This window comes from Podarcis raffonei, chromosome 6 (genome assembly GCF_027172205.1).
Source record: "Podarcis raffonei isolate rPodRaf1 chromosome 6, rPodRaf1.pri, whole genome shotgun sequence".
NCBI lineage: Eukaryota > Metazoa > Chordata > Lepidosauria > Squamata > Lacertidae > Podarcis > Podarcis raffonei.
This window is the reverse complement of record NC_070607.1, coordinates 94820105-94844564: the sequence shown is the minus strand read 5'-3', so window position 1 is coordinate 94844564 and position 24460 is coordinate 94820105. Positions and strand designations below refer to the sequence as shown.

Below are 24460 nucleotides of genomic sequence, written 5' to 3'. Positions count from 1 at the left end.
CCAAGTCCAACACTTTAACTTTTAAAAGTCAGAGAGGGCTTTAATTGCAACATCTTGAAATGGGCCCAGAAGGAAATTGGTCATGGCTAGACTTGCAGAAAAATATGGTGCATTCTGTTCCTGCTCCCTAACCTACCCTCTGCCAAGAGGTGGGTGTTAATCTGAGCCCTACAAGGCCTGGGGAACCATCAGTTTCAGCAAACCGTAGAGCAGCCATGATGGATTAAAATGGATGTGACCAAGATTGAAAAGCTCTGTGTTAAGTTTATGCAGGCTGCTTGGGACTCCTTGCTGACCGTAGGCATCTTGAAAAGCATCATGCCCTCAGGATAATAATACGTTGAAGAACATTAAGAAAATGACAGTGGTGTCTCAGCAAATGTGGAACCCTAACGTTATGGAAAATGGAATGTGTCAAAGTGAGCGTTTCCCTCGGACAGATTATGGTGGCAGGTGAAATTGAAAGACATGATACGTAGATGAGCTTGATCACTCTAATCTGGAGCAGTTGCCTTGTGCAGAGTCAGGTCCATTTCTGTCTAAGCCAGGAGCAAGGGTACTTTTTCAACCAAAAAGCCACATTCGCTCCTGCCCAACCTTCCAGAGACCATATGCAGAGCTATGGACGTGGGCAGAGCTATGAACTTGGTTCTTAAAGGGACCCCTGGCCATTAGGTCCAGTCGTGGTCGACTCTGGGGTTGCGCCGCTCATCTCGCTTTATTGGCCAAGGGAGCCGGCATAAAGCTTCCCGGTCATGTGGCCAGCATGACTAAGCCGCTTCTGGTGAACCAGAGCAGCGCACGGAAACGCAGTTTACCTTCCCACCAGAGTGGTACCTATTTATCTACTTACACTTTGACATGCTTTCGAACTGCTAGGTTGGCAGGAGCAGGGACCGAGCAACGGGAGCTCACCCCGTCGTGGGGATTCGAACCGCCGACCTTCTGATCGGCAAGTCCTAGGCTCTGTGGTTTAACCCACAGCGCTACCCGCGTCCCACAACTTGGTTCTTACAATAAGCTATGTTCCATCTAAGCAAGTGTCAGGGGGTTCTACATGTGCACACAAACATCCTTCCCTCATCTGGCCAAGCAGAGTCCAAGGACCTGTTCCAACCAGGCAAAAGCCTTTGAACAAAGCAGGGCTAGTAATGGGTGTGGCGTAAGGAGGAGTGGCTTGGGGAATCCCAAGCACAAAAAGAGGCGCCTCCAGGGCTACATTCAGCCTCCATGACCTGAGGGTTCCCCCACTACTGGTCTAAGCCCATGACAATCTATCCTGCTTGAAGGTCACCTCTGCTACCTAAGACTAGGCTTTTAGCAGTGCTTTGTTGTGTTGAATTGATGAGACTCCAGCAGGTTCACGCCAACTTGATATGTGGCTTCCTTATACCAAGACTCACCATCTGGTATTGTCTAGCTGCCTTGGCGGATTGCAGCTCAAATCCAGAGGCATTTCCTTTTTTTTATTGATAGCATTAATATTCTCTATTTTTGTAGATTGCTTAGCGGGTTGGTGGGTTGTTGTTTTCACAAACAAGCCGCGTGCCAATTTTGTTAAATAAAAATAAAGCTATGTCAGTTTGACATTGACTGGGAGATCCTGGGGACTGAACTGTGGGTCCTGCTCTATATGCAAAGCCCACGCACTGCCTCACTGCCACATATTAGCCCTCCCTTTTGATGAGGATTAAGGGTCTGCCAAGCAGCTGCCATTCCTCAGGTGACACCTCACCAAGTTGTGAGGACAAACTCAGCAAACTGCAAGCGAGTTGAGAGTTCCAGCACTTCTATTGTGTTCTGCTTCTGGTTTTTATTTGGAAATGCAATCTTAAAAAATACATTAAAAAGGCATTTGCACTTTGGAGCACCTGCCGATAAGCCACTTTGCAAAGTTGTCATTCCAAAACAGAAGTAACATCCCCAGGAAATCATGGTTAGGGTCAGATTGGCAAAAGTTCATGTAACCAATACATTCCAGAAGACTAGCATGTGCTTGGTTTTAAAAGCATCAGAAAAACTTCTGTGTTAGATGTGTCATCATAGTAACGTAGACAGCTGCTTTATCATTGATCCATCTAGCTTGGTACTGTCTACACTGAATGACAGCAGTATTTCAGACCAGGGTCTCTTCCAGGGCTACCTGGATTTATACAGCTCTGTTCCATTTGGGCTGTTGTTGTATTTTTGTCATTTTATGATTGAAGTGGTTTCATCTGTCCCCCCACCCCCTTTAATAGTTTATTAATTTTCAAAAGAAAGAACATAGGCATGAACGTAAACATTATCAAAGTACTAGATTCAGGTAGGTAGCCGTGTTGGTCTGACACAGTCGAAATACATATAATTTTTTTTAAAAAAATGTCCAGTAGCACCTTAGAGACCAACTAAGTTTGTTCTTTGTACAGTGGTACCTCTGGTTGCGAACGGGATCCATTCCAGAGCCCCGTTCACAACCTGAAAGGAACGCAGCACGCGCACGTTGCAATTCGCCGCTTCTGTGCATGATGTCACTTTGCGCACATCCGCGAGCGGCGAAACCCAAAAGTAACCCTTTCCGGTACTTCCGGGTCACCGAGGGACACAACCTGAAAAGATGTAACCTGAAGCTAATGTAACAAGAGGTATGACTGTATAAGCTTTCATGTGCATGCACAATTCTGAATAAGTGTGCATGCACACGAAAGCTTACACCAAGAACAAACTTAAGGTAAAGGTAAAGGGACCCCTGACCATTAGGTCCAGTCGCGGCCGACTCTGGGGTTGCGGCGCTCATCTCGCTTTATTGGCCGAGGGAGCCGGCAAACAACTTCCGGGTTATGTGGCCAACATGACTAAGCCGCTTCTGGCGTACCAGAGCAGCGCACGGAAACGCCGTTTACCTTCCCGCCGGAGCGGTACCTATTTATCTACTTGCACTTCATGCTTTCGAACTGCTGGGTTGGCAGGAGCAGGGACTCACGCCCTCGTGGGGATTTGAACCGCCGACCTTCTGATCGGCAAGCCCTAGGTTCTGTGGCTTAACCCACAGCACGACCCGCGTCCCTAAGAACAAACTTAGTTGGTCTCTAAGGTGCTACTGAACATTTTTTTAAAAAAAAACTATTATCAAAGTAGTTAGGTTTTCCCCAGAACAGATGATTAGTGCATCAAGTGTTCCCATAAACCTACATGTGCTGTTGGTGGGTGTCAGCCATCAGGGTCTTCATCTGTTTTACGGCAGCAAAGAAATCCTGCAAATCAGTAACAGCAGGAGTTGTTGGGGGTTGAAATCTGGGATCTTTTGCGTGCTGTGTAACGCTCCACCATCGAGCTATGGCCTTTCCTAAACTTAAGGGAAGTTTGCATTCAGATTAAATAATTCCCCTCCCCTTCCAATTTGAAAAACCCACCAAGGGAAAGAGGCGAGTCTTCCCTCCCAGGTTCATACCCCCGTTCCCAGGCAGTAGCGCACGCACCGCTTTTGGTGCCTCTTCGTGAGGATAAGCAGATGTTGCTTGCCTGCCTGCCTGCATGTCCCTCTCTCCCCTCACCGGGGATGGCCAGTTGCTATTACATAAGGGGGCTTATGCAATGATCCCCTCCCCCCCCCCATTCCCCGCCGTCCACCTCTTTCGCTCCTCTCCTAGCGACAGCATCAGCTAAGCTCGCAGCGTCTCTGCATCCATTCAGAGGTTCAGAGCATCTCCCTCGCCTCCCTTTCTTCCTTCTCAGCTTGGGAACCGACACCTCCAACCACGCAAGCTGGGGAGGGGGCGCTCAGAGGAGGGAGAGGGTCGTCTCCTCGTTCCAGGTAAGTCGAGGTTTCTTTGCGGTCCAGCAGTTGCCCCACCCCCACCCCCAAAAAATCCAGGGTTGCAAGAGTTGTCAAGTAAGGGAGTAGGGAAAGCAATACAATGGAGCATCTGAATGGGCTGATCTCCCGTTCCCCATCCCAAGCTGCAGAATGGACTCGTCCGCCTCCCTGAAGCTATGAATGAAATGTTGACAGTCCAAGAAGGGAGCGAGCTATTCCGAAGGGGGAGGGGGGGTTAACGACGGGTGCTCTCGGCTCACCTCGCGCTACGGCGGAGGAAAGGGTTTATTACGCGCGTTATTATTTAACGTTCCTCCCGCGAAAGCAATCCGCGCTGGGGAGAAGGGCGGCTCTCGTTCGGGTTTTGAGAAGGGGTTGCTCCGTCCCCCTCCCCCTTCCGATGGGGAAGATGGTACGGCCCGCTTCTCTCCCCCGCCCCGACTTCCACCTGGCTGCCGCGAGCGGCGATTGGCTGCGCGCTTTTTAAAGGGGCAGGCAGGGCGCGCTTTCTCCCCTCCGACCTTTCGCTTCTCCCATCCCCCGACGCGCTTCTCTCCTCACTGACCAGCCGCCCTTGTGTGTGTTTCTCTCTCTCCCCCACCTTCGCCTCGCACCCGACGCCGCCCCCCCTCCTCTCCCTTCCGCAGTTCCTGAGGCGGCCCGGAGGAAGCGCGTCCGAGGCGGCGGCGGCGAGCCCGAGGAGCGGCCGAGCCCCGTCCCGGAGCAGCCGGGCGGGCGGGATGAAGAGGGGGCTCCCCCGGCCGCGGCCACGACGACGGCGGCGGCCCCACCAGCTAGGCCCCGCCGCGGCGCTGCCATGGAAACGGGCGGCGACGGCGGCCGCCGAGGGACACAAAGGCTGCCGGAGCGGCGCTTGAGGCGCGAGCGGGCCGCGCCGCTGCTGAAGGAGGGAGCCGCCGCCGCTACCGCCATGGAGCTGGGAGGCGGCCCGAGCCAGGCGGCGGCTTCCCCGCCGCGCTACCGCCTGGTGGCCGAGATCGGGCGCGGCGCCTACGGCGTGGTGTACGAGGCCGTGTCGGGCCGCAGCGGGGCCCGCCTGGCCGTCAAGCGCATCCGCTGCGACGCGCCCGAGAACGTGGAGCTGGCGCTGGCCGAGTTCTGGGCCCTGACCAGCCTCCGCCGCCGACACCCCAACGTGGTGCGCTTCGAGGAGTGCGTCCTGCAGAGAGACGGCCTCGGGCAGCGCATGAGCCACGGCAACAAGCAGAGCGCCCTCTACCTCCGCCTCGTCGAGACCTCCCTCAAAGGTAGGCCGCGGGGGGGGGGAGGGGCGCCATATACCACCCGGGGGGGAGGAGGGCCACCCATGGAGGGTCACCCCAAAAAACCCCCAGCCCTCGCCCTGCATACCTCGGGAGGAAATGCCCCACCTCGGGAGTAAGGGGCCCACCCCGGGAGAGTCCCTCCCCCCCGCCTTTGCTGGCGCTCCTCGGAGGGAGGGGGTGTGCTGGGCGAGGATCCTGTGCAAAGGTAAGGAGGCTGCTGCTGCTGCTCTGTACAGGCCCAGCACACGCGCGTGCACGCTGCAGCAGGTCCGCGCGTCCCCTTCCCTCCACTTTCAGTTTGTTTTGCTCTTTCGATCTGCATGCTGCTCTGGGGAAATGATCCCCGGAGTAGTTTGCAAGTCGCTTGTGCCTTAAAATGGGGTGCTTAATGCACTGGGCCTAATGCTGCCCATGTGTTGGGTGTCTGGGAATGCCTACTTCCTGCTTGCGAGTTTTCTTCTGGGGGGGGGGTGAGGGCAGAGGACAGGTGCCCCTTCCGCCTTGAAAGGCCTGATCCCAACAGCCAGCCTCTTATTATGTTAAGTGGCATCTGGTGAAAGGAGGGGTACTGGAGGTTTGGTTCAGGGCAAGACTCTATGGAAAGGGGGGAGTTTTTTCTCCCCAGGTCGGTCTGCTAAACTTCCTCTCGCTAAACTGAGGTGTGTATGTGAGGGGAATCCTTCCTAGGGTGCCTTATGTGGAGTAATCTTGTGTGGCTACATTTAAGGGATGGATCCTGCAAACTGCCCTTTGTGTTCGTAGCAGAAGCAAAAAGGTGCGTAAATAGCGGTTGCGTGGCACATGAAACTTCTGTACAGTGGTACCTCTAGATGCGAACAGGATCCGTTCCAGAGCCCTGTTCGCATCCTGAAGCGAATGCAACTCGCGTGCGCGGATCGTGATTTGCCGCTTCCGCACATGCACGTGATGTCATTTTGAGCGTCTGCGTAAGTGGCGAAACCCGGAAGCAACGCGCTCCATTACTTCCGGGTCGCCACGGAGCGCAACCCGAAAAAGCTTAACCTGAAGCGACTTCAACCCGAGGTATGGCTGTATATGCATACACTTCAAGGTACTGGACCTTGTGGAGATGTTGGGGGAGGGACAGAGAAAAATCCCTATGCAATGTTCCCTATACAGTCATACCTCAGGTTACAGCCACTCCAGGTTGCGTTTTTTTTGGGTTACGGATCGCCGAAACCTGGAAGTACAGGACCAGGTTACTTCCAGGTTTCGGCGGTCGCACATGCGCAGAAGCACTAAATCACGCTATGCACAGAAGCGCCGAATCGCAACCCGGGCGTGTGCAGATGCGGGTTGCGAACGCTGCAGGTTGCGAACGTGCATCCTGCACGGATCATGTTTGCAACCCGAGCGTCCGCTGTAGATGCCTGGTGTGTGCATACACCAAAGTATTGGGGCCCATGAATGGATCTTTATATGTAATAGGTACACAGTTTTAAAACAAGTATGAGAAGGGGGTGCTAAGCATCTTGCTTACACATCCTACAATATACTGGACCCCAGGGCCAGACCATCTGTGAGATGACTGCTTCGGGTGGCAGGATCCATCGGGGTAGCAAGTCTCAATGTAATACACACACACACTTCCTGGTGTAGATCTTGCTTCACCCCTTTTATTGGACCAGCCCTGCTGGACTCTTTTGGTTATAGCGCAAAGAGTCATGGGGAAAGATGGGCACATCCTCAGTGGGACATAGACAGTGTGGCTAAGTTCTACCTCCAGCAGTGCGCTGGCTGCTGTGAGAACAGTATGCTAGACTAAATTGACCACTGGCTTTTCTTATGTTCTTACCACTGAGCTGTGCCTATTCCCTGAGTACAGTGGTACCTCAGGTTACATACGCTTCAGGTTACAGACTCCGCTAACCCAGAAATAGTGCTTCAGGTTAAGAACTTTGCTTCAGGATGAGAACAGAAATCGTGCTCCTGCGGCGCTGCGGTGGCAGCAGGAGGCCCCATTAGCTAAAGTGGTGCTTCAGGTTAAGAACAGTTTTAGGTTAAGTACGGACCTCCGAAACGAATTAAATACTTAACCTGAGGTACCACTGTATAGGAAATTTGCATGTGGTCCTCTTAGGTCCCTTCTCCAAATCCAAGCTGACTGAATCATGTACAGAGACCTGAATCATGTACAGAGACCTTCCTCAGAGAGAGCACTGAGTATGTAGGCCCTGCAAAGATGAGTGAATGCTTACAAAATACCAGCCCCTGAAGTGCTTTTTTATAAAAATCCTCAGAAAGTTTGCTTAACAGTTGTGTGTGTGTGTGTGTGTGTGTCTTTGATGGTTCTTTGCAGTTGTTGTCTTTTCTGTTCCCCCTTTTTGCCTTCCTGACTTCATAAGTTGAAGCTGCATCTCATGGTGGCTTCAGTCAGTGCAATAAAGAGCTCCTAAAGATCTCAACATGATCTTTGGAACGAGCAATTAGCTTGCAGCCCACCTGTAAATATTTTTCCAACTTTGTTCAGGCCAGTCTAGTGTGTGAAAGAGTCATTTTAATGCATATATCTAACCCTCTACACATGCGCACCTATCTCCTTGTCCCTCATCTCTCCTCTGATAGTAGTTCATTTCCTTTGGGATGAGCAGAGACCTCCTGGAAATAGCTTTATTTCTTTCCTCATACCCAACTCCCACCACCACCACCTCGGTCTGTATTCCTGTCCCTAGTGGTCCACCTCCACACTAGTCAACCTCGTATGCCGTCAGGAGTCACTGTTGCCAAGCCCTTTGGAATAGCAGGCACCACAATTACGCCGAAGGCTCAGGTGGTGAGGATGATCCTCTTGGGGGGTGAGGTGCCTAATAAGGAGGGAAAGAGAGCAAACAGCAACTGATCTTTCTGTGGGACAATTCTTTAGCAGAAGGTTGCCACAGATTTTCTTTTATTATTTCTCTACATTTAGCGTAGCCTGCGTCTTTTAATAAAGGGCATTCCTTAGACCCAAGTAAATCTACCGCGTGTGGAGAGCGGTGGGGGTGGGGGATGGGGAGAAGAGAGAGCATGTGTGTGGAGCATGTGTGTAGGCAATGTGCAGCCTTGGACAATGTGCAGCATCACCCAGTCTGAGCTTGTGCTGGACTGTGTGCTCTTTGCAAGGCAAACTGTCAGTGTACAGAGCTGGCTTATTATAGCTAAGCCAAGCCCCTTCACGTGTCGGCTGGCGTGCCACAGAGCCTGCTCAGCTGCGTGCCATGCGGGAGCTCACAAAATGCCCAAATGGGCACCACAGAAAAACGTGCAGCATCCATTTGCTGTGCGTTGGCAACCTTTTGAGTTTCTTGCTTTATTGCCTCGAACTCACGGCTAGTCACTCACTGTTGCCTCGTCAACACAACATGGGGGGGGGGTGTCACTCAACATTGGAAAGAGAAGGTGATCGCTAACCCTCCAGTGTGTCTAATAAATATGGGAGAGGGGTGCTTTTCCCATAGCCGTTTAGCTAGTTTTGATGAATTGACTTTCTGCTAATGTGCACTAGGCATCTTAGCAGCAGCAGCAGCAGCAGTAGTAGTAGTAGTAGTAGTAGTAGTAATAATAATAATAATAATAATAATAATAATAATAATAATAATAATAATAATTTTTATTTATACCCCACCCTCCCCAGCCAAGTCCGGGCTCAGGGTGGCTAACACCAGGTATAAAAACAATTGATCAAAATACAACTTAAAAACAAGATTAAAGTACAGCATTAAAATGCAGCCTCATTTCAGTAGAAACTCAAATCAAAAACTTTTTGGGGATGAAAACTTCAAATGAGGGATTTCACAGTCCAATCCTACACACATTGACTTGAAAGTAATTCTAATTGTGTTCAGCTAGGCTTTCTTTCAGGTAAGTGTGCATAGGGGTTACAGTTTCTGTGTGTGGCTGTTTATACCGTGTGGCTGTTAATTGCAAAGGACGCTCCAAATGGATGCGTATTCCTCATGGCCCATTACTGGCTATGAAATTGCTTACCGTGTTTAATACTTGAGACGGAACAACCGAAACATTAAATTGTTTCATCTTGGTTATGTTACAAACTTCATGTTTTTCTTTAGAAGGGAAAAAAACCTTAGGTTTGAGGCATTAATGGAACAGGGGGAGCACCTGCGTGGCTTGTAATTTAGTGAATGGAGTGACGCCCATAAGACCTTCTGATTTTTATTTTCTGAGTGCAGCAACGGTCTCTTCAGTTTCCATTTTCTCACTGCCTTCCCTCTCATCCTCTTGTTCACCTCCAGCTTATAACAGGAAAGAATACTCTCTTTTTCCGCCCGTTCCCCCTGTATACAATCAAATCCTTCTAGAGGCCTGTAGCCCACACCCTTTTTCATGTATTTTTTTTTCTTTCTAAAGTTTTTCCTGCTTGCTGTTGACAGGGCAGGATAGCCAAGTGGTGATATAGCCTTCAATTACCATAGCAGTAGTCATGGGAACAGACTTGTTTATGCAAATAGCCTGTGCTCCTCACTATTATGGAGGCTGTTATCAAAGACCTGGGAGCAACTTATCTCTGGTTCTGTTTGGTCATACTTGGCGTCTTCTCTTTGGAAGGTCTGTTATGCTATCTTGCACTCTTCCCAAGGCCCTTGGCTTGCTGCAAGGTGGAGCGACAAGATGTGCGAGAGCCCAAAAGACATTTCAGTAGGAAAAGGAAAAGCAATTCAAAGCTTACATGCAGGAGTGTTATTATTTCATATATTTATATATCGCTTAGTACTGTCTTAAGTGGTTTCCCAACATATAAACATATATGTAATACAGTCATACCTCATGTTACATCCGCTTCAGGTTGTGTGTTTTCGTCTTGCATCCCACGGCAACCCAGAAGTACTGGAATGGGTTACTTCCGGGTTTTGCCACATGCGCAGAAGCGCTAAATCGCGCCTGCGCAGACACAGCGCGTCAAGTTGTGGGCTTTTCATGTTATGGACGGGCCTCCGGAACGGATCCTGTCCGTAACACAAGGTACCACTGTAATGGAACTAAGAGGCTGTAATACCAGATGAAAGAATAGCATCTCAGAATAACAAAAACATAGTGGCATACTTAGACTTTTAATATGTTTCCAGGGAAATGAGTCAGTAGCCTGGCAACAAAATACCTGTACAGTGGATGGAGGATTGAAAAAAGGTATGGTCCACAAACATTTGGACCCTTCCCCTCCAACCATAACCACAGAAACAGGATCACCATCCCTCTCTTCCTCTGGCTAAGGTACATCCACCCTCACAGTGTGCAGCACTCACCCCACAAAAACATACACACACCACAGGAAAATGCACACAGGGCATAGCCTTTGTAATATGGTATCAAATGCTTTTCGTTTCAAAAGCGAAACCAGATTAGCTTGATTGAGCAATAACTTGTCTCCTGGATTTAATAAATTCCATCTGCTGATGGGCTGCGTGCTGGTGAGGACTACCTGCCTTCCCATTCAAGCAGCCAGTTCAGTCAGATGGCTCCAAGTCATTGTTTACAATGAAACACACCCCGGCAGCCATTTCTGTGGTGCTTTTGTGGTAGAGGCCTTGGAAGAGGGTGCCTAGGAGATAGCTGCTAGTCAGCATGGGAGAAAGTGTATTAAAATATTGCCCGCGGGATGTCAGAATATTGCTGGAGGTCTGTTCCTGTGAGATCTGAAATGTTGCACAGAAGTCAAAAGTGTGTTGATCTTTAATAGAGAGATTTCTGAAAGCATGTCTGTTCATCTGTGTTCATCAAAGAGCCAGGCCATGTCCTGACCTGTTGACAGGGCCTCCAGTGATGGATTCACTACTGCACATCCAGTTTTCACAAAATAGATCGGTTTAGTTTTGTGTAGAATAGACCTCTGGGACAGTGCTAGGAAGATGTGCTGTCCAATTGCACACTCCTTTCCCAGGTTCCGATTTATCTTTGTAGTCTCCCCGTCTTGCTCATGCAGTAACCCTTCTCCTTCTCCTTTCTCTTCCCCCGGCAAGGTGAGAGGATCCTGGGCTATGCTGAAGAACCTTGTTATCTCTGGTTCGTCATGGAGTACTGCGAAGGGGGAGACCTGAACCAGTACATCCTTTCCCGCAGGCCGGACCCGGCCACCAACAAGAGTTTCATGTTGCAGCTGACGAGCGCCATTGCCTTCCTTCACAAGAACCACATTGTGCACAGAGACCTGAAGCCGGACAACATCCTCATCACGGAGCAGTCGGGCGCTCCTGTCCTCAAGGTGGCAGACTTTGGGCTCAGCAAGGTGTGCGCCGGCTTGACTGCTCGAGGCAAGGACGGGGGGAACGATAACAAAAATGTGAATGTGAACAAATACTGGCTGTCTTCGGCTTGCGGCTCAGACTTCTACATGGCTCCTGAGGTCTGGGAGGGGCACTACACTGCCAAGGCGGACATCTTTGCCCTGGGCATCATCATCTGGGCAATGATTGAGAGGATAACGTTCATCGATGCCGAGACCAAGAAGGAGCTGCTGGGGACCTACATCAAGCAGGGGACTGAGATTGTGCCCGTTGGGGAGGCGCTGCTAGAAAACCCAAAGATGGAGTTGCACATCCCCCAGAAACGCAGGACTTCCATGTCCGAGGGGATCAAGCAGCTCTTGAAAGACATGTTGGCTGCTAACCCGCAGGACCGACCCGATGCCTTTGAGCTTGAATCCAGGATGGACCAGGTTACTTGTGCTGCTTAAACTCAGGTCAAAGTGTTGGTGTGCTTTGAAAACTGGGGTAAGTGCTCTGCAGTGTCTCTCTTCTCTGCACAACTTAGTGGGGCAATGAAGCCATTTTCTGTCTGTTAAGCTGCTTGGGGCTATAGAGACATTCAGTTGCCTAAGAATTTATTCCTTTGATAGCATTTCCACCTGGTTTACCTTGGTTTTCCCCTTTAATGACCATTGAAAAGATTGTTCTGTGAACCACCCTGAGAACTCCAGGTATAGGGCGGTATATAAATTCCATAAATAATAAAACATAACCTACAGCTCTGCTCTCTAATGCTGTTCAAATGGTGCAAGAGCAGTGTCTGCTCCCTTCCTTTACCTGAATAAGATGAGGTTCTGTGCAGTGAATGAGATTAAGGAGCAAGATGCTGAACCACTAAAAATCAGGTCCTTGTTGTTACAAGGATACCGTGAACCCTGTATACAAAGGCAAGTATTTGTATGAATTTGCATACAGGTAAAAAGCATTGTTTTTGAAATAACAGCAGACATCACCTTGAAAGAAGCATTCATCCTGTGTTCAAGAAAAGGGAGAAAGCCTCTTCCAAGATGTTGCTTGCCACCTGCAGTTTTTATAGTCATGTCAAAACCTTTTTTTAAATGCTCAATTAATCAGGAGTGTGTTTAATAGATAAACACATTTAACCAGTGCTCTAATTGGCTAAACATTGCAGCCCTAAAGGCAGCATACTTGATTGCTTATATGAGAGCAGTGAGCTGCTGTTTATAAGAAAGGTTGGTGAACTCCCTTCCTCGCAGATACCTTTCACCCTAAAATTATGAATGCAGTGTCACTCCTGGGTCAATAACTTCAGTGCGTCCTTCCTCCTCCTTTGAGGCGGTGGGCCTACTCTCAGCTTTTTTCATATTGGTGATGTGAAGCAGCAGAGGAACCCCTTTGTGTTCTGAAACAAGTATGTGTTGGACCCTCAAGACACTAGTTGCCTTCGGTAGCCAGCAAAGATTTGTGCTTGCAACATGCAGCAGAGGAAAGGTCAGAGTCTGGTTTGACATCACTCAGTGCTTTAGGCTCAGGGAAAGTGGAGTAAAGGAAGTTGCTCCTTCCCTCTCCAGCTCTGAGCTGAGGCAATGAAGGATGGAGGGGAAGGGTCACCTCTGTTTTGCAGAGTCACAGCAACACACCAAGAGCTGTGAGAAAGCCTCAGTGCTTTCCAAGCATCTCTGCAGACTATTAGGCAGAGGACCCCATTCTTCTGCAGACTCGGGGCAAGTATGCTGCAATTGCCAGGTTAAAAGATGCTCTTTCCACCTGCCAATGGCAATCTGGTGACTGCAGCTGTGAGCCCTTGCTTGTTGGGGTAGTGGTCCTGTGATGCTCTGGGTCCTTAAGCAATGGCTTGGGGAATTTTGCCAAACTTTGTTTTTTATCTCCGCTTAAGAATGATGGCTAAGTTTTAGAACTGCCATGTTCAGAGGCAGTGTATCCCTCTGAATAGTGTGTGCTGGGGGCAGCTACAGAAGGCATCTAAGTTAGCTGCTGCGGGAAATTTGATTCTGGACTAGAGGGACCTTTGGTTTGATCCTGTAGGTCTCTTGTGACATGCAGCTGTTCCCAACAGGGGCGAGTGTTAATGGCCATTATTAGCTCTGTGATTTACACCTTCTATCCCATGTTCAGGTTCACTGCAGAAAAGGGGCAGTAGCTTCTGAATATGAACATATGGGCATGAAATAAAAACAGCAGAAAGCTTGTCTAGTTCAGGCATTCATTCATTCATTAGCCGCACTTTTGAATTACTGAATTGGGCATTTTTAAGAGCAGAACTATGTGCTCCCCAACACCTGAGAAGTAATATAATAATAATAATAATTTATTATTTATATCCTGCCCATCTGGCTGGGTTTCCCCAGCCTCTCTGGGCAGCTTCCAACAGAATATTAAAATACAATAGTCTATTAAACATTAAAAGCTTCCCTAAAAGTCTTCCATTCTCCTTAGTTTCTTCACCCAGAACCAATGTTCCCACCCTTCCCTCAGTACAAATTACCCATGATGCAACTGCTTCTGGAGAGTCCCTCATTAGCTTCCTTATAGAGGCTTCCTTCTCTTTTGGCTTCACCAGTAAGGAATGCAGTTGTCTTTGTTTCGCTTCACCTTCGCAGGGCTGAGCGAGGGCCGTCCTGCTCTTTTTGCACAGTGCACGCACAGTACTTATAGCTGTGTCCCTCTCACGTACTTGCAGCAGGAAGGCGGAAGCCTCCTCCAGAGTAGGTGCCAGCAACCAGTCAGCTAGCCAGTCAGCAGGGCTCAGTGACCATGCTTTTGATTCTCCGAATCCTGCCACGTGCTCCTGAATTGAAAACACAGCAGAAACAGGAATCTTGTTTCCCTTCCAAGCACTGCTTGCAAAACACTTTCACATTTCAGGAATGGGAGGACCCTTGAACCATTTGCAAAGCCATATACAAACAATCTGTTACCAAGGATGTGCAGAGAACTTGGCTGAAATTATGGAAAATGGTTGTTAATTTCAGTAGGCGATCAGAATGCTGCAACAGTAGTTGAATGCTGCAGCAAGTGAAGTGATAAATTTGTCTTGGCAGGCCAGTTCTTCTCCATTTTATTACAGTAGATTGGCAAAAGCCAATATTTAACTGGACTGCAAAATGCAAGTCAATATGATCTTTAGAGCAAGTATAGGGCACAAGGAGAAGGGGACGACAGAGGACGAGATGGTTGGACAGTGTTCTCGAAGCTACAAACATGAGTCTGGCCAAACTGCGGGAGGCAGTGGAAGACAGGAGTGCCTGGCATGCTCTGGTCCAGGGGGTCATGAAGAGTCGGACACGACTAAACGACTAAACAACAACAACATAGCATGAAAAGATGACTACTTAGTAAGTAGCAGTGAAACTTTAGATAACCTGAAGGACAGAGAAAGGTGAGGCATGGTGGGAGCTTTCTCTGCCCAGGGCAGGCTTGCACAGCTAGCGGTTCATCGCCCTAAATTCAGCCCACCAGCCGTAAGGGGTCCAAACAACCTTCTGTTTGGCGATCCCCAAAACAAGGGATTTTTAGGGACCTAACAGACCACCATAAGTGACTCAAGGGCTCCGTTTGGCTTGCTGCATCGCAAGTTGTGCAGGCCTCCCTCACACAAGCCCAAACCATTGAATTGGCTTCCTAAGAATGAATCTGTCTTCAGGTGCATCCTCTCTCTGCGCTGAAAGCGACCTCATTCATTCCTACCCAGGAAGATTATGTGAAAGGTGCTCTTGGCAGCCTTTGCCTTCCAATTTCCTTCAGCTGTCGGGACTGTCTTGCCCTCCAGCATACATTCCAGAAGTTATATAAAAAGTGATGTTCTGTTCTTTCCGCTCACCAGTCCGGAATGAGCTTAGATAAGAATGTTGTGTGGGGTGTTGCCTAGTGGTGCCTGTTTAGCTTCTTAAAAAATCCCTGTTGAACTGTTACTGTTCTAAAATAAAACTTGTGCACAACTTTTCCATGGGTTGGCCAGGTTTGGTGTCAGGGCTGTGGCCTATAATTTGGCCCAGTTCTGTCTGTGCTGAACTGTCAGCAATGTTTAGGCAACACGATGACCATATACATACATAATAGACAATCTTTATAGAATTCCTTCAAACAATAACAAGTTCAAAATGAAATCTTAGTCTCAAAGTCTCTGAAAATCTTTAAATGAAGCGAGGTACCAGACTTTGTATGATGAAAGATAAGCTGTGGAGCTTAGTGTATTCAGCAAATATCATGTCCAACACTGAACAGAGATTCCAGATATTGACTGCTGTTTCGTAGATCTTCATCAGCATGGTGGGAGAATATAAAATTGTTTCATAAACCCATCTTATTTCGAATGGCTACATATTGCTGTTTATTTTGAATGACAATTCCACCCCCTTTGTTCACAGGTGAAATTGGTGAAATAAAAAAATGGACGGATTCGTATTAGCTGGAGTAAATAATGATTTACTTTATTTCACCAACTGGTATTATGAGATTTGGAAAAATTAGAAAAGAAAGGTCCCAAAATTAAGGACAATTTGTCCAAGTCACAACGCGATTGTTTGAAAGGTCTTTCACACAATCCTAACATCATTACAAAACCTGCGGACAAAGTGGGTGGAATTGTCATTCAGAGTAAACAGCATTATGTAGCCCGGCATGCTTCTGCACACCTTCCTTCTTTATCCAGTCCTATATTTGATGCAGACTTTAAATTTCAGGAAGAAAGTACTCTCCAGATGGTGGATGTAGCCAAAATGCATCCTGTGCCCCAATCTATTGCCACATCTCCTTAGGAGACATTGCATACATCTGAGATTATGCCCAATGGGGAGGGGGGGCCCTCAGTACCACTGTGAGACCATGCGTGATGTGGGAACTATTATCTTTTAAGTTCCTATCATCCTCTTCTTAAGCAACCTTCTCCAAGTTTTCTAAGAAGTGAACATAAAAGAATTTCACTCCTTCAACCTCCATGGATAAGCACACATTAAAATTTGTCTCAAGTTTGGATCCATAAGGTAGTCTCTGATGCAATTGCAGCCGTATCTGAAACTGGTAGAATAATAGGGTCATAAGTGAATCCAATGGGCGTGACAGGGATCAAGGAACTTGCAGGCCAGTTAATGTCTGTTCTTCCTAATAATAATAATAATAATAATAATAATAATAATAATAATAATTTATTATTTATACCCCGCCCATCTGGCTGGGCCTCCCCAGCCACTCTGGGCGGCTTCCATAAAAACCAAAAATACAGTAAAATGTCACACGTTAAAAACTTCCTAAATTGGTAGAAAGCATTCTTAAGGATAAAAACATTGCATATAGAAGAATAGGTTTTGGCAAGGAATAGCTAACAGGACTTTATGGGCTTTTCCATAGCCCAATGATACAGCGCACTGTTTGCATGCAAAAAGGTCCCAGATGAAATCTGCAACATTTCCAGATAAGACACCTCTCTGCTACCCCGGAGAGCCACTGGCAGTCAGTGTAGACACCGTTGAGTTAGATTGGCAGTTCCCAAACTGTGGTCCTGGAGGTGTAAATGACTATCAGGCTTTGAAAAGCAGGAATCACTGGTTATCAGTTTTGTTCAATTAACCAACCTAAATAGTTTTAATTCGATTTTGAGCAAATGTGCAATTAATTGTTACTGTTTTCAATTTTAATGTGCTAGTATCTTCTTTGGTGGGTTGTACAAACTGCTATTCTTAATCTTTTTACAGGGTAGAGGGCATGGGTTGAGTTTATGGAAGGAGGGGGTTGGCCCCCAAATGTTTGGGAAACCACAGAGCTACATAAACCCATGATCTTGATTCAGTATAAGGCAGTTTCCTCTGCTTGCAAAGAGAAAGATCTGTCTCACTAACCTTTTGAAGTTTTTTGGGAAACGGGCAAAAGGAAGTACTTCTCCACAGCACGATATTAAACTATATCGCAAGATGTAACAAAGGGTTAGCTGGCTTCTAAAGGCATTTGTGCTGATTCCTGGAAGATAAGGCTGTCAATAGCTGCCAGCCATGATGGTTGTATACCACCTCTAAAATGATGAGTACCAGGCATTGGGAACAGTAAAGGTAGAGGGACCCCTGACCATTAGGTCCAGTCGTGGCCGACTCGGGGGTTGCGGCGCTCCTCTCACTTTATTGGCCGAGGGAGCCAATGTACAGCTTCCAGGTCATGTGGCCAGCATGACTAAGCCGCTTCTGGCGAACCAGAGCAGCACACGGAAACGCCGTTTGCCTTCCTGCCGGAGTGGTACCTATTTATCTACTTGCACTTTGATGTGCTTTCGAACGGCTAGGTTGGCAGGAGCAGGGACCGAACAACGGGAGCTCACCCCATCACGGGGATTCAAACTGCCGACCATCTGATTGGCAAGTCCTAGGCTCTGTGGTTTAACCCATTGGGAACAGTAGGAGAAGCTATTGTCCCCATGTCCTATTTTGTGGGCATCTAGAGACATCAGGTTGGCTAGTGTCTGGAACCTGGGCTGGGTAGGTATTTGATCTGATGTGGATGACTTCTTCTTTTTTTTCCTGCTCATGGGGGTTTGAGAGGCGTGAGGGTACTGGCATCCAAGATCCTTTCTGCTTTCCCTCCTCTCTCTTCTCTCCCCCCGCCCCTGCTTTGGGCAGCCTGTGTTTTGCCATCTGCAGTCACTCGTGCTCTGCTAACATGATGCTGCTGCTGAGTTGCGTAACCAGGCTGTGCCCTCGGGGGAAATCCCTCCTGCACATCGCTTCAGAATGGTAAAATGCAAACGTAATAAGCACTGCGAGGGCACAGACCTGCCCTGTGGCTGTTTATTCTAAGGCCCAGCTGCCTCTTCCACCCACCCTGGGCCCAGAGCTGGTAGCGTCTCCATCCAAAGCGCAGCTGCAGTGAAGAAGAGGCTGCCCTGTTATGTAAGGGGCAGGGACGTGCCACTCTGCATATCCCCCTTGCTCGCTTCTGAGCAAAGTGCCAGCCATGTGCTCTTAGAAATGGGTGTCGTGTTCTTTGATGGGCACTGATTTCCCGCTGCTTTCATTGGTGCTGTTGGCTTCTCATCCTGGCTGAATACCTTGGAGAACAGAGACGCAGGCAGCTGACTTATAGAGAGTCAGACCATTGGTGCATCTAGCGCAGTTTTGTCTACACTGACTGTCAGGATTTCAGGCAGGAGTTTCTCCCAATCCTTCCTGGAGAGGCAGGAGATCGAACCAGCAACCTTCTGCTTGCAAGCAGATGCTCTCCCACGGAGCTATGGCAGCTGAGGCCAGATTTCTGCAGGCGCTGGAGTTTGCTTGTTGCAGTGCTCTTAACATAATCATTTAGCCTGGGCCACAAGCCTATGGAGCTGCCTTATACCAGACTATTCAGTCCATTAGCCCATTCATTCTTCCTCGTGAGTGAGAGGTTTGACAAGGGGGTACATGTCCACTACCTGCCCTACTTCCTGAAATATTTTCCATGGATTTGAACCTGGGACTTTAATTGCGTATTGGTCTTGTCCTTAATTAGTGAGCCATAGGCCCCTCCTCTCGCATGATTCATTTGCGTTCAGGGGTTGATGTGAGCTGAAAGTCACCAACCTTTGGCTCGGTCAGGGCATGCTTGTCTCTCATGCCTGTCCTGGGATAAGTAAATAATGTAAACACTCCTCACCCCCACCCCAGTATTATCCCTGCAGCACAATTCCTCAGAGATTCACAGTGAGCTATCAGTGACCTGGAACAGGCAGCGAGGAGGAGTGGTTGGAACACACCCTACAATTCCTTGTTAATGTAAAATGGGGAGGCTGTCCTAACTATGACAGAAAGGGAGGCTTGGTTGTTCACATGAGCTCCTGCTAAATCGCAAGTGAATGATTTCAGAACTGAAGGCTGTTGTGTCCAACCAGCAGAAGACTGAGATCTGCTGGGCTAAAATGCCTCTCGGTATCTGCAGTAGGGTTCTTTCCCCCAACGCAAGCTGAAGTGGGAAAGACAAAGATTTCAAAGCTTTGCATTCGCCAGAGCTACTGCTCTGTAATGCCTTTTCTCTTGCTGGTGGTGTTTGAATTCACCTAGACTGTTGCCCTCTGCTTGCTCTGCAAAAAGTGTTTTTTGACACACAGGAGTGTTTGCCTGTCATCTGCACCAACTTGTATATTAGGCAGGACTGATCCTTGGTGTGGCCTTCCTTCTCACAGGGTCAGGGCTAGTGACTAAGCCTTTTCCTTCCATTGGCAAGATCAGAACCATTAATCTTGCAAAGGCTTACATAAGACTTATTGCCATGATCTAACTTGATGGTTGTCATGTTCACTCCTGCGAATTGCAAGGGTTCGGGTAGACCATTGAGGGGCTGTGGGGGCACGCACAAACATATTGATGGAATTTAGGTAATGGGGTGTTTTTCTCCCCGGCCCACTGATTTGTAAGCATAGTCTGTATGTGTTTGTGGAATACAGCAAACATACCAGTTTTGGATTATTTCAGTATTTGGAATTCCATAAAAATCGGAATTTCTGGCAAAGATCTGAGGTGACGAAAGAGATGAATAGGATTAGGAAGAGTCAAAACTTTAGTTTTTGTAAGGGGGCCTGTGATGTTTGCAGGAGAGAGATATATTTGCAGTGACACCAAGTGCACAGTCATGTACGTAGAAAGCCTCAAACGACACGTCAAAATCAGAGCTTTCGAAATGACAGCCCATTCCACAGGGTCTGATAGGTCAGGCAGCATCTTAGGCCGAAATTTACCTGCTTTCTGCTTCAGCTGATTTTGTCAAATAGGTTGCCCTGTCTGTTTAAACGTTGCTCTAATTGCAGCAGCCTCACCTGAACCCTCCTCTCTTAAGGGGCCAATTTTAACTGTATCTAAGCTCCGTTTATGAAGCACCTTTGCCAAATCCAACAAGAAAATTAGAGCCTGGGAAAATGCATTGCCAATTATCGCATACCCTTTAACCATTATTTTCTGCTTGCAGCTTCCTCCAGCTAATTGGGCTTTCCACTGGAGGGTTTGTCACAAGAAACTTGGTTGCTGAGTTTGGATGCTGAAGTGAAAACTAGCCTAAACCTTACTCCCAGGTGCATTTTGTCAGCGAGGTATGAGGCAGGTTGCCTGCGTTATGAGCCCAATAATTGGCTTAATGCCTCTTTACGCTCCCAGCCAGGCTAACTTGAAGTCTGTGCAGTGGGGGCAAAGCTTGTCTTGTTCTGCTAATTCAGTACAGAAAGCAACACCTGGAAGCCCTGTGCCTTTTAGAACTATTAAGCTGCAGGGCTGTTAAACAGAAAATCTGACCATGCTCAGTTAATTCTCACCATTGGGAGCCAAGGGCTAAGTGACTTAGATGTGATGTCATTCATGTTATATTTAGCATTTATAAAGGGCTTTGTGTACAGAAGACTGAAAATACATTCTAGCAACCCCTACAATAGCCGTGTAAAGGAACTGACGAAATTGCGATGTTACTTTAAGAGTGAGCTGGGATGAGATTTGCATTGGGAAAAAACTCTCCTTCACTTTTACAACCCACCAGCTCTCACTGGGGATAGACTTGTGCCGTTGAGTCTAGTTTAGGGCCAGTTTCACAGAAGCACGAGGTGGCTTTGAGAAGGCGCAAGAGGACACTATGGCATGTTCCCTTCAGCTTATCACTTTATGACTATGGATCAAGCTAGACACTGTTGCATTCATGCAAATATCAATTGCACGAAATGGCTTTTTCAAAAAAAGTAAAAAAGCAAGCCCAGCAGGTGCTATCTAGATGGAGATAGGTGCTTTAACCCTTCCTGCCCCCGCTGCAGTCCTGATCCTGGTGAACTTTGGGACATACCTGCTTACTTTCAAAAAACTACAAATCGCATGAATGTTGCGTGGTCCAGTTTGACATTATGACTCCCCTGCTGGTCCCAGCCTCTTTCAGTGCCTCTGTTTAGAAGTGACTGTGTAATAAGATTCTTATCCAAAAGATGGTGACACAAAATGGGGAAGAAAATGCAATTCACAGGGTAGAAGAGATCAAGGCCGAGGTAGTGCAGCTGCCCGTAAACCCAGGCCACAAGATGCTTGAGCAGATGAAACCAGAACTGAAACACTGTGTGCACTGGAAGAGGCCAAAATTAGCAGTTAGTTGGGGGACTGTAGCTCTTGAACTGAGCATGTAAAGCATCATGTAATAGCCAAGTGACAGCGGTGTTGGCGCAGCTTGCATCTACTGCCATTTAAGGTGGAGGTGAGCTGGAACGGTGCAGACGGTTTCATTGTGTGGAGGACAGGAGATAGAGCAACTATATAGAGACTCTTGATTTAGCCTTTGGATGAAGCGAGTGCTCTGAACTTCTTCAGTGCATTGCAGCAGTCAGCCAGCTTCCCCTCCACCGTCTGCAGTGTAGAGGAGTTGGTGTTTGGCCGGGAAATCTACAAATGCTTGCTTTCGGCACTCAGGGGAGAGAGATGCTGCCGCCTCCACCACCACCATTACAACTTCGATGAAACACTATAATTACGCACAGACCTCTGAGAGCCGCAGCGGAGAAGTTACAGGATAAACTGCAGAGCAAAACACGCAGCCAGCTTTGCAAATGAGTCTGGTGACGCTGGTAGAATGCTGATACACTCGGCCAGAAGCTTGTCCCTCTAATCTCCAAGGTCCTGGGGGATCTCTTTGCTGTTTCACTGGGACCATTGCCCAGCCCAGGTGCAGCAGTCAACACTAGGGAGGTCCAATCTTAATCTGGTTCATTGTTTAAATTTGGTTTTAGTCTTTTGTGCACTGCCTTTGGGGCCCTTGTTTTAGGGCTAAAAGGCGGTTTGCATATATTTTAATTTTAAAAGATCTTCTTAAGGGGCAGGTGGAATCTCTGAACAAAAGTCAAGGACATCCCTGCCTTGTTAGAGGTCGAAGTGCCTCATTGGTTTCTTCTGAACATCCACAGTTGCTGCTGGCATCTAACTGGGAGACTGTATTCCTTGAAAAAGAAGATAAGACCCCCAAAAATTGTTTAAACAAGCCTACCCAGATGTTTAGGAAGTTGATGCGTGTTTAAATCTGTTTTTAATCTATTGTTATTTTAACTTTTGGATAGGCTTAAATTATTGTTGCTAACTTTTCTCGTTGGTAATTTCCATGTTTTATCTTTTTTTGTAAACTGCTTTGAGGATATGTTTTTACAGTGAGGCAGTGTGTACATACTATGAAATGAATCATAAAATCGATGGACTTGGTATGCCCCTTGTTCTCTGCCAAGGCTGGTTGTTTGTGGCCAAAGGAATGCAAAGGGTTTGGAGGCCAGCAAATGTAACCAGGATTTGTTCCACCAGAGTTGTCATAATTCATTTTCTTTTCTCTTTCTTGATTTCTCACCAGGGACCTACAATCTCCACGACTTACATGCATAGAGGAAAACTGAGGAGGCTCCAGGCCGATCACCGGGATCTCTGGCGACGTTAAGCTTCGAGATTCTTCTTAAAAGTCACACGAGAGGAGCAGGAGCTGTTGTAACCCATTTCATTATTGAGACTCTTAAAAGTTTATCAAATTTATGTTCCCCCCTTCCTCTCCCCTTGTTCCCTTTCCCCTTCCCCTCGCTTCTGCTCACTCAGCTTTGCTGACCAACTAAATCTGTGCACATACTTCTGGAGAATTCCTTTTTTACCTAAACAAAATACGGGGTTGGGATATGCAAAACATTTTTTTCTACTGCTGCTAAACACCAGAACTCTGGGTCCAAGATCTGGTTTTCTTAGTGTTTGTTTTTAGCTGGAAGAGATTCAGAAGGGATGTTGGGAGACCTAGAGCTGAACACAAGTTGTCAACTCTAGAGGTTGCTGCTTATTTGGGGAACAAAAAGCAAAGATAAACCTTTCTCCTTCTCCCTTTCCTAAAAGTGTTCTTCACCAGTGGAGCTTGGCAATAAGAAGTCATGATTACAAGAATAAACTCTCTTTCCTTTTTTAACGTGGCCACAGGACTACAGGCAGAGAAACACCTGCAGTTTTGCCAAATTTCACAGGTCAAGAACATAGTAGTATTTGGAGGGGATGAAGAGAGCCCACACGTGGGCAGGTGTTTTTTCTGCCCTTGAAAAGTCCACCAATGAGTTTGGTGGCTTGCTTGGCTACTTAAATGACCGTGAGAGCCTGGACACATCAAACTGATCCCTTAACTTTGGGTTCATTTTGGCTACTTTGGCTTGGTAGATCTTGCCCAGAACTGCCTTGGTGTTAAAGAGAGTGTGTATTAAGCCTAGCCCAGCTTGCCCTTGGGGCTTGTTTGTGCTAGCAAATACTTATACATAAACCCACTCAAACTCACACTTAATACCCTCCCTATCCTGCAGTCTTCTAGTTTGAAACACTCTTAACTCTTCCAAATATCCCATTTCCTAGCTGGCATTCCAGCAATTGTTTTTTAGCTGAGCTCTTCCAGCGATGAGCGGGTCTTTACACTAAACTTACCAGCTGCCGCAGAGGGAGTTTCTAATCCTGTCCATCTCTTCTTCCATTGGTCTTGATTGGCAATGGTGCTACTACTATGGGGATGAGGCTGTTTGTTCCAGGCACTGTCCAGACCCATGGAAGTGAAGGGAGCGGCTTTGCCAAGCCAGCGCAATTCGGTTAACACTTGTTGGCAGTCCACTTGCTGGGTTGCCCGCATACCTCCACACTACTACTGAGGCTGATGGCTGTGGCCGTGGCCAGGATTGGTGAGACTCTGGAAGAGATGCTGTGCTGTTTATTCTGTGGCTCTTGGAAGGCCATGAAAGAAGTCTCTGCTTTTCCTACTGTCTTGCTCTTTGCATCCCCTTCTTTCTGGGATGTGGGCAGCCACAACCAGGACAAAAATCAACCAGATTCTTCCCTGGGTTTGTGGCTGAGAAGGCTTGCCTGCTTATTTCAAGGCCTACCATTTGCAAGTCCTGGTCTCAACTGGATTTCCTAACGCTGGGGATCAATTTGTGTTGAACTTCCTTTGCACACTACCCAGAAAAACCCTCATTTAATTAGCTGTCAAGAAATCTCAGTGTAGGCTATAGACTTTTTGCTCTTGATCTAAGCCACAACCTCTGTGTCTGTCTGTCTCTCTCTGTCTCTGTCTCTTGACCCTTCAGTAATTCCCTTAAAGTGAAAATGATTCACCTTGGCTGGCCCAGAACAGGATTGAGGAACCTTTGGCCCTCCAGAGATTGTTGCAGT

General features: G+C 47.7%; 1 protein-coding gene across 1 annotated transcript; it reads left to right on the top strand.

The window, feature by feature from the left end:
* The first annotated feature begins 3688 nt into the window (after window positions 1–3688).
* On the top strand, window positions 3689–22897 carry LOC128416617 (serine/threonine-protein kinase 35-like). Its single transcript, XM_053394602.1, has 4 exons — window positions 3689–3793; window positions 4444–5064; window positions 11058–11807; window positions 22632–22897. Exons 2-3 carry the CDS (start codon window positions 4614–4616, stop codon window positions 11768–11770), a joined length of 1164 nt encoding a protein of 387 aa, XP_053250577.1. The 5' UTR covers window positions 3689–3793; window positions 4444–4613; the 3' UTR covers window positions 11771–11807; window positions 22632–22897.
* The last annotated feature ends 1563 nt before the right edge of the window (window positions 22898–24460 follow it).

What these genes read in the sequence shown, in the direction of transcription:
- LOC128416617 (XM_053394602.1), top strand. Translation starts at nt 4,614, where the DNA reads ATGGAAACGGGCGGCGACGGCGGCCGCCGAGGGACACAAAGGCTGCCG. An exon ending in CGTCGAGACCTCCCTCAAAG is followed by an intron (nt 5,065 to 11,057) that starts GTAGGCCGCGGG and finishes TCCCCCGGCAAG; the next exon opens with GTGAGAGGATCCTGGGCTAT.